This window comes from Saimiri boliviensis, chromosome 14 (genome assembly GCF_048565385.1).
Source record: "Saimiri boliviensis isolate mSaiBol1 chromosome 14, mSaiBol1.pri, whole genome shotgun sequence".
Classification (NCBI taxonomy): domain Eukaryota; kingdom Metazoa; phylum Chordata; class Mammalia; order Primates; family Cebidae; genus Saimiri; species Saimiri boliviensis.
Genome location: NC_133462.1, coordinates 43,310,560 through 43,320,719, shown reverse-complemented (window position 1 = coordinate 43,320,719; position 10,160 = coordinate 43,310,560). Strand labels below are relative to the sequence as shown.

Here is a 10,160-nt window from a genome sequence, read left to right as displayed (position 1 = left end):
GAGGCCCCCCGAACTATGTGGATCTCTTGGGAAGGAGAGTTTTGGTTCAGAACTTTCTAGAATTTTCTACAGCCTCTCCATAGAGGCGGGGAATCTTCACCCAAACACTCTGGCTGAGGATCTAGAATGCAGCAGCGTTTTCACCAAGCTGCCGCCAGCTCACTTCTAGGCCCCTGATGTCCCAGAGGGATGAGGACGGGGTGGCCTGATGGCCCTCCCCGGGAAGGTCTCCTGGACCGTTGAGTTCACCCCTAAAGTCCGTCTTACACCCAGTCCGCCTGTCTGACTTCTTCTGATCCAAATGCCACTTGTCTGCATGACCTTCGCTGACCCATTCAAGCAACAGCCTTGAACCTCTCCAGAAACAGCTCTGCTTTCTTCTCGCAGAATTTTTCACCATCCGACAGACTCAGGTGTGTAAAAATATGTATATACACATATATTTTATATGTATGAGTCTATGTATACATACATGTATATTTTAACATATATTTAATATACATATATGCATATATATGTATATATGTGTATATTTTTAAAAAGTGTGCATTTATGTGTGTGTGTGTGTGTGTGTATATATATATATATATATATATATATATATATATATACACTTTTTAAAAATTTTGTTTTGTTTTTGAAGACAGGGTTTCACTTAATCGCCCAGGCTGGAGTGCAGTGTTTTGATCTTAGCTCACTGCAGCCTCCACCTCCGGGATTCAAGTGATCCTCCTGCCTCAGCCTCCCAAGTAGTTGGGACTACAGGTGCATGCCACCACGCCCAGCTAATTTTTATATTTTTAGTAGAATTGGGGTTTCACCATGTTGGCCAGGCTGGTCTTGAACTCTTGAACTCAAGTGATCCTCTCGCCTCGGCTTCCTAACGTAATAAAAATTACAGACGTGAGTCGCCACACCTGGCTATATTATTTTATTTTATTTTATTTTATTTTTTGAGATAGAGTCTCACTCTGTCGCCCAGGCTGGAGTACAGTGTTATGATCTTGGCTCACTGCAACCTCCGCCTCCTAGGTTCAAGTGATTCTCCTGTCTCAGCCTCCCAAGTAGCTGGGATTACAGGCACATACCACCCTGCCCAGCTAATTTGTTTGTATTTTTAGTAGAGACGGGTTTTGCTATGTTGGCCAGGCTGGTCTTGAACTCCTGACCTCAGGTGATCCGCCTGCCTTAGCCTCCCAAAGTGGTAGGATTATAGGCATGAGCCACCACGCCCAGCCAATGTTTGTATTTTTTTAGTAGAGACAGGTTTCGCCCTGTTAGCCAGGCTGATCTTGAACTCCTGACCTCAGGTGACCCACCTGTCTGGCCCTCCCAAAGTGCAGGGATTACAGGCGTGAGCTACTGCGCCTGGCCTAAAATTTATTTTATTATCTGTTCTCCAACTAGAACCTTAGGTAAGGAGGTCTGGGATCTGTCTGTCTCTCTTTTCTTTTTGAGATGGAGTCTTGCTGTGTCGCGCAGGCTGGAGGGCAGTGGTGTGATCTTGGCTCACTCAGCCTCTGCGTCCTGTGTTCAAGTGATTCCCCTGCCTCAACCTTCTGAGTAGCTGGGACTGCAGGCACCCGCCACCATGCCCAGCTATTTTTTGTATTTGGTAGAGACGGGCTTTCACCATGTTGGCCAGGATGGTCTCGATCTCCTGACCTCTTGATCTGCCTACCTCGGCCTCCCACAGTGCTGGGATTACAGGAGTGAGCCACTGTGCCTGGCCTGTGTTTCTTGACTGCGGTGCCTGGCATACAGCTGGCGCTCCATGAATGCTCAAACAGTGAAGGGCTGGCCTCCCCGGAATCTGCCTGGTGGCCATCTAGACTCTGGGGCCCCACAGGTGAGGGATGGGCTCCCGGCTCTGCCTTGTCCCAGCCCTGGCTGTCACTCCCCTGTTCTGCACCTCAGCTTCCTCATCTGTCAAACAGGGATGATGGTGGTAACTGCACGGTGACAGGAGCAGAAAACCAGCCCCTGGGCAGAGGCCTGGGAATCGTCTGTGCTGCCTGGCCTCCGCTGTTTCTTAAAAGCATATCAGCAGGGCCAGGCCCAGTGACTCACATCTGTAATCCCAGTACTTTGGGAGGCCCAGGCAGGCCGATCACCTGAGGTCTGGAGTTCGAGACCAGCCTGACCAACATGGTGAATCCCCATCTATACTAAAAAATACAACATTAGCCGGGCACAGTGCCTCACACCTGTAATCACACCACTTTGGGAGGCCGAGGCAGGCAGATCACTTGAGGTCAGGAGTTTGAGACCAGCCTGATAAACATGACGAAACCCCATCTTTACTAAAAAAATACAAAATTAGCACCGCGTGGTGGCAGGTGCCTGTCATCCCAGCTACTCGGGAGGCTGAGGCAGGAGAATCCCTTGAACCTGGGAGGCGGAGGTTGCAGTGAGCCAAGATAGTGCCACTGCACTCCAGCCTGGCAACAAGAGCGAAACTCCGGGTCATAAATAAATAAATATCTCAGCAGTAGCATGGGTCTGACAGTTTCTAATTGGCTCAGAGGAGGGGACAGCTCCAGGCGAGGCCCCAGGAGAAGCGGCCGCCCCTTCTCCAAAAGGAGGAAGAAGGCCCCGTGGCCTCGCAGGACCTGGTTTGTGGCGGGGATTTTCCCGCCACCGCCCCGCCCTCCGTGGGGCCCCCACCTCACCCTCTCCCGGCACCCTTCACCGTCAACCTGTTGGGCCGGGTCTGGGCAGGTCTGGCGGTGGGCAGGGAGCCCTGAGCCTCCCCACCTCCTCCCGTCCACACCCTGTTTCCAGCACTCAAGCCTTGCCACCGCTGAGCCAGGCTTCCTGGGTGTTCCAGGCAAGGAAGTCTGGGTCTCTGGGGGGTGGTCCCCCAAGAAGAAGGCAGCCCCCCCTGTGCACCCGGCTGCCCGGAGCCCTCTCCAGGGCCAGCAGGGCTGGGGGGTGCCCTGGGTAGCGGGGACCCGGGGGCGATGCCACCCCGTGCCGTCTGAGGCCACCGAACCATGGCGCGCTCGCTGACCTGGCACTGCTGCCCGTGGTGCCTGACGGAGGATGAGAAGGCCGCCGCCCGAGTGGACCAGGAGATCAACAGGCTCCTCCTGGAGCAGAAGAAGCAGGACCGTGGGGAGCTCAAGCTGCTGCTTTTGGGTGAGTCCAGGGCCGGTGGGCAGTGGGCAGCTGGCAGGGGCATCCGGGCAAGGGGGAGGACCAGGCTAGGTCAGACATTGGCATCACGGAGGCCTCGCTTCTTCCCAGGGAATCGGGAGCCTGGGAACCCATTTTCCAGATGAGAAAGACTGAGGCTCAGAGAGCCCAAGTTCCTTGTCCAACATGAGAGCAGTGCCGGTGCCCAGGCCTGTCCACTGCATGGGGCACACACAGCAGCAGACGTGACTCGGCCAGCCCCTCGTCAGGCAGGCCCAGCCCGCCCTACCTGCCTGTGTCACGGCAAGGGAATGATGAGCTCAGGTGTGCAACCCGTTCTGGCCAGCCCGCCCGCAAGGGAGGGGCCGGCTCCAGCCTCTCCTCCGTCTCCAGAGGGCTCAGCTTGTTCCTTCTCGTCTTTACCTCCCTGCCACGGCTGGAGAGGGCTCGTTTGGGGGCGAGAAAGGATGGATTGATTGGTTCACTGGTTCATTCATTCATTCATTCAAGATTTATTGAGTAACTCCCGGGGACACCACAGCCAGCAGAGAAAGATGTTTCTGTCTTCCTGGATGTCATTTCCAGTCAAGGAGCCAAGACATTTAGTCTGTAAACTCATGAGCAGATAAAATAATTCCGGCAACAAAAATCTCTAGGAGAAAACAAAGTGGGGTGATGACGTCCACATGGGGCTTCAGATGGGGAGTTGGCGTCACTAAGGCTTCAAGATTCTGAACTCTGGCCGGGCGCGGTGGCTCCAGCCTATGATCCCAGCACTTTGGGAGGCCGAGGCGGGTGGATCACGAGGTCGAGAGATCGAGACCATCCTGGTCAACATGGTGAAACCCCGTCTCTACTAAAAATACAAAAAACTAGCTGGGCATGGTGGCGCGTGCCTGTAATCCCAGCTACTCAGGAGGCTGAGGCAGGAGAATTGCCTGAACCCAGGAGGCGGAGGTTGCAGTGAGCCGAGATCGCGCCATTGCACTCCAGCCTGGGCAACAAGAGCGAAACTCCGTCTCAAAAAAAAAAAAAAAAAAAGATTCTGAACTCTGGCTGGGCTCGGTGGCTCCAGCCTATGATCCCAGCACTTTGGGAGGACGAGGTGGGCGGATCACGATGTCAGGGGCTGAGACCAGCCTGGCCAACATAGTGAAGCCTCATCTCTACTAAAAATACAAAAAAATTAACCGGGTATGGTGGTGCGTGCTCTGTAATCCCAGCTGCTCCGGAGGCTGAGGCAGGAGGATCGCTTGAAACTGGGAGGCAGAGGCTGCAGTGAACCAAGGCTGTACCACTACACTCCAGCCTGGGCGACAAGAACGAAACTCCATCTCAAAAAAAAAAAAAAAAAAAAAATTCTGATCTCTGAAATGTCAGGGTCTTCTCATTCCTACACCTTTTTTCCCCCAACCACCCTTCCCTGATTATAGCCCTGTTGGTCTAAGCCCAGGGATGTAGCCTGGGAGGGTCTCCTGGGATCCCTGAATCCCGGGCTGGGGCTGGAGAAGATGTCAAGTCTTCTGGACTCACATGTGTCTGTCCCGGGCAAAGAGCGTAGGCATCCTGTGATGATCACGATCATCCTTCCCTCTTTCAGTGGAAAGAGGCAGCCGGAGAGGAAAGAGACAGGAAATAGAGTAGGAAGGACAGGACGCTGGGAGCTGCACCTTCACCGGGTCTTTTTTCTTTTATTTCCTTTTATTTTATTTTATTTTATTTTATTTTATATTTTTGAGATGGAGTCTTGCTCTGTCGCCCAGGCTGGAGTGCAGTGGTGAGATCTCGGCTCACTGAAACCTCTGCCTCTAGGGTTCAAGTGATTCTTCTGACTCAGTCTCCGAGTAGCTGGGATTACAGGAGCCCCCTCCACCATGCCTGGCTAGTTTTTTTGTATTTTTTTAGTAGAGATGGGGTTTCACCATGTTGACCAGGATGGTCTCAATCTCTTGACCTTGTGATCCACCTGCCTCGGCCTCCCAAAGTGCTGGGATTACAGGCTTGAGCCACCGCGCCAGGACGTTTTTTCTTTTTTTTTTTTAAGATGGAGTCTCGCCTTTGACCCCCAGGCTGGAGTACAGTGGTGCGATCTTGGCTGACTGCAACCTCCACCTCCTGGGTTCAAGCCATTCTCCTGCCCCAGCCTCCAGAGTAGCTGGGATTACAGGTGTGCACCACCATGCCCAGTTAATTTTTGTATTTTTAGTAGAGACAGAGTTTAACTTTGTTGGCCAGGCTGGTCTTGACTCCTGACTTCGTGATCCACTCTCTTGGCCTCCCAAAGTGCCCCCGCACCCAGCCTTATTTTTATTTTTATTTTTATTTGAGGTGGAATTTCACTTTGACACCCACGCTGGAGCGCAGTGGCACGATCTAGGCTCACTGAAATCTCTGTCTCGTGGGTTCAAGTGATTCTTTGGCCTCAGCCTCCTAACTGGAACTACAGGTGCCCACCACAATGCCCGGCTAACTTTTGTATTTTTAGTAGACTCAGGGCTTCACCGTGTTGGCCAGGCTGGTCTCGAACTCCTGACCTCAGGTGATCCACCTGAAATATTCTTTTATCTAGTTCAGCAAGAGGGATCAAGGCTAGAGTTGAGAGGGTCCTTGGCCAGATGCAGTGGCTCATGCCTGTAATCTTAGCACTTTGGGAGGCCTAGATGGGAGAATCGCTTGAGCTCAGGAGTTTGAGGCCAGCCTGGGCAACACAGCAAGATCCTGTCTCTAAAAAAAAAAATAAGGCCGGGCGCGGTGGCTCAAGCCTGTAATCCCAGCACTTTGGGAGGCCGAGGCGGGTGGATCACGAGGTCGAGAGATCGAGACCAACCATGGTCAACATGGTGAAACCCCGTCTCTACTAAAAATACAAAAGATTAGCTGGGCATAGTGGCGTGTGCCTGTAATCCCAGCTACTCAGGAGGCTGAGGCAGGAGAATTGCCTGAACCCAGGAGGCGGAGGTTGCGGTGAGCCGAGATCGCGCCATTGCACTCCAGGCTGGGTAACAAGAGCAAAACTCCGTCTCAAAAAAAAATAATAATAATAATAATAATTAGCCGGGCATGGTGGTGTACACCGTGGTCCCAGCTACTTGGGAGGCTGAGGCAAGAGGATCACTTGAGCCTGGGAGATCAAGGCTGCAGTGAGCTATGATCACGCCACGGCACGCCAGCCTGTGCGTCAGAGCAAAGCTGACCCTGTCTCAAAAAAAAAAATTTTTTTTTTCATCCACTTATTTCTCTGGCAAAATCTGCTATGGCGTCAAATCCAGACCCTGGTCCCCCTTGACCTCTCCGCCCCAGCTGCTGCTGCTTTCCGTCAAAATCAGTCCTTTGGCGCTGGCCACCCAGCTTCTTAGCTCTTCATGAAGTATCTCTCTTTTTTTTTTTTTTCCCTTAAATGTTTGGTAGTGGCCCGGCGCAGTGGCTCACACCTGTAATCCCCGCACTCTGGGAGGCTGAGGTGGGTGGACTGTTTTAGGTCAGGAGTTCGAGACCAGCCTGGCCAATATGGTGAAACCCTGTCTCTACTAAAAATACAAAAATTAGCTGGGCATGGTGGTGCCTGCTTGTAGTCCCAGCGACTCAGGAGGCTGAGGTAGGAGAACTGCTTGAACCTGGGAGGTAGAGGTTGCAGTGAGCTGGGATTGTGCCACTGCATTCTAGCCTGGGTCTCAGAGCAATACTGTGTCTCAAAAATAAATAAATAAATAAATAAACAAATACAAATAAAAGTTTGGCAGTGTCTGTCGTCAGGCCATCTGAGCTAGGGTTGCTTCTTGGGCTAGGATGGATTAAAGGCAGAGGATGGAGGGCAGGGGAGGTCGTCTGTGTCTCCAAGCACTGATGGTAGCATTCTGGACCACGGTTTGAAGGAAGGTTTTAAATTAATAATTTAATTTATTTAATGGCTATCTCCATGTGCTGTCTTTAATAGATCGGCTATTATTATATTAATAATACATGACATATCCAGGAAATCAGAACAGCCTGGGCAACACAGTGAGACTCTGTTTCTACAAAAAATATATATTTTATTTATTTATTTATTTTTCTTTTTAGGAGATGGGGTCTCACTATGTTGCCCCGGCTGGAGTGCAGTGGCTATTCACAGGCGCGATCCCACTACTGATCAGCACGGGAGTTTTGACCTGCTCTGTTTCTGACCTGGGCCGGGTCACCCCTCCTTAGGCAACCTGGTGGTTCCCCGCTCCCGGGAGGTCACCATATTGATGCCGAACTTAGTGCAGACACCTGATCGGCATAGCGCACTACAGCCCAGAACTCCTGGGCTCAAGCGATCCTCCAACCTCAGCCTCCCGAGTAGCTGGGACTACAGGCACGCGCCACCGCACCCGGCTACAAAAAATATTTAAAAATTAGTTGGGCTTGGTGACGTGCGCCTGTAGTCCCAGCTACTTGGGAGGCTGATCTGGGAGGATCACTTGAGGCCATGAGTTCAAGGCTACAGTGAACTATGATCATGCCGTGGCACTTCAGCCTGGGCCACCGAGCAAAGCCCTATCTCAAATATACATGTATTTATATTTGGCTGGGCACAGTGGCTTGCCCTTGTAATCGCCGCACTTTGGGAGGACAAGGCAGGCTGATAACCTGAGGTGACCGCTGAACCCCAGCTGCTGCTGCTTTGTCTCAAGATCAGTCCTTTGGCGCTGGCCACCCAGCTTCTTAGCTCTTCAAGGAGCATCTCTTGTAATGCCAGCACTTTGGGAGGCCAAGGCGGGTGGATCATTTGAGGTCAGGAGTTCAAGACCAGCCTGACCAACATGGTGAAACCCCCGTCTCTACTAAAAATACAAAATTGGCTGGGCGCGGTGATGCAGTCCTGTAATCCCAGCTACTCAGGAGGCTGAGGCAGGAGAATCGCTTGAACCTAGGAGGCAGAGGTCACAATGAGCCGAGATTATGCCACTGCACTCCAGCCTGGGCAACAAGAGCAAAACTCCGTCTCAAAAACCAAAAATCTACCTGTCTATATTTTTTATATATTTGACATATTAATATGTCATATTATGACATGTCACATTGATATGTCTTTTTTTTTTTTTTTTTTTTGAGACGGAGTTTTGCTCTTGTTACCCAGGCTGGAGTGCAATGGCGTGATCTCGGCTCACCGTAACCTCCGCCTCCTGGGTTCAGGCAATTCTCCTCCCTCAGCCTCCCCAGTAGCTGGGATTACAGGCACGTGCCACCATGCCCAGCTAATTTTTTGTATTTTTTTAGTAGAGACGGGGTTTCACCATGTTGACCAGGATGGTCTCGATCTCTTGACCTCGTGATCCGCCTGCCTTGACCTCCCAAAGTGCTGGGATTATAGGCGTGAGCCACCATGCCCGGCCAGTTAACTTGTTCATTGTTTACCTCTCCAGTTATACAGCAAGCAGCAAAAGCGTAGGGACCACATCTGTCGTCTTCATCCCTGTGTCTCCAGAATCTAGCACAGATGTACAATGAGCCTGCCATATAGTAGATGCTTAAGAAATGCTTTATGAGGCTGGGCGCGGTGGCTCTCACCTGTAATCCCAGCACTTTGGGAGGCCGAGGCGGGCGGACCCAGAGGTCAAGAGTTTGAGACCAGCCTCACCAACAGGGTGAAACCTGGTTTCTACTAAAATACAAAAAATTAGCTGGGCATGATGGCACGCGCCTGTAGTCCCAGCTACTCGGAAGGCTGAGACAGGAGCATTCTTGAACCCAGGAGATGGACGTTACAGTGAGCCGAGATCGCGCCACTGCACTTCAGCCTGGCGCCTGGTGACAGAACAAGACTCTGTCTCAAAAAAAAAAAAAAAAAAAAAGATATACTTTATGTATGATGAATGAATAATGAATGAATAAGTGCATGAATCAATCCTTTTTGGGGGGATTTCCCCCAGACGTTGTATCATATCTTCCTGGAGCTGGGAAAGTCCTTTCCACATATCACTCTGGGCACTACTCAGCTAGCCCCAAAGCAGGAAGCCCCTTCTACTGATGGAGGGCAGGGGACGTCGTCCAAATCCCCAGGCACGGATGGCAGCCCTGCGGGCTGTGGTTTAAACCACCCCATCCCTGGAGGCAGGTCTGAGGGCTGCCTCCAGACCTCTGTCCCTTCTTGAAAACAGGAATTGAATCCAAATGCTGTTTTTTCCCTGGAGGTGGCTAATCCTTTTGAGGAAGATGGCAGAAGGCACCAGGGTGGGGGTGGGTTTGTCCCTGACGTGAAACAATCCTCATATTGGGGAACGGGGAGGAGTCAGATCGAAGCTGTGAGCCGGGCATGGTGGCATGTGCCTGCAGTCCCAGTTACTCGGGAGGCTAAGGCAGGAGGATCGCTTGAGCCCAGGAGTTCAAGACCAGGCTGGACAACACAGCGAGACCCAGTCTCTAAACAAAAACAGAAACAAAAAAAAAAAGAAAGTTAACAAAATAAAGCTGTGAAAGGGACCCGTTCTGTTGTCAGCACTTTTTTAAAAATTATCATTTTTTTGGAGAGAGGACAGAGTCTTACTTTGTCCCCAGGCTGGAGTGCGGTGGTACGATCTCGGCTCACTGCAACATCTGCCTGCCGGGTTCCAGTGATCCTGTTGCCTCAGTTTCCTGAGTAGCTGGGACTACAGACATGTGCCATCATGCTTGGCTACTTTTTTTTTTTTTTTTTTTTTTTTTTTTTTTTTTTTTGAGATGGAGTCTCGCTCTTGTTGCCCAGGCTGGAGTGCGATGGCGGTGATCTCAGCTTACTGCAACCTCCGCCGCCCGGGTTCAAGTGATTCTCCTGCCTCAGTCTCCCGAGTAGCTGGGATTACAGGCATCCACCACCAGGCCAGGCTAATTTTGTATTTTTCGTAGAGACGGGGTTTCTCCATGTTGGTCAGGCGGGTCTCAAACTCCTGACCTGGTGATCCACCTGCCTTGGCCTCCCCAAAGTGCTGGGATGACAGGTGTGAGCCACCACGTCTGGGCTGTTCTTTGTACTTTGAGGCAGGTATTGCTAGTTTTCCCCAAAGGGTGAGCTGAGGCTCAGA

The 10,160-nt window shown here is 51.5% G+C and overlaps 1 protein-coding gene across 1 annotated transcript in view; it reads left to right on the top strand.

Moving 5' to 3' along the window:
• Positions 1-606: 606 nt before the first annotated feature.
• The window catches only part of GNA15 (G protein subunit alpha 15), a 32,500-nt gene continuing 22,946 nt past the window's right edge, over positions 607-10,160 (top strand). The window contains exon 1 of the mRNA XM_003938794.4: positions 607-3,141. Coding sequence (XP_003938843.1) covers positions 2,997-3,141 — 145 coding nt within the window. The 5' untranslated portion in view covers positions 607-2,996. The remainder of the gene's footprint in view (positions 3,142-10,160) is intronic.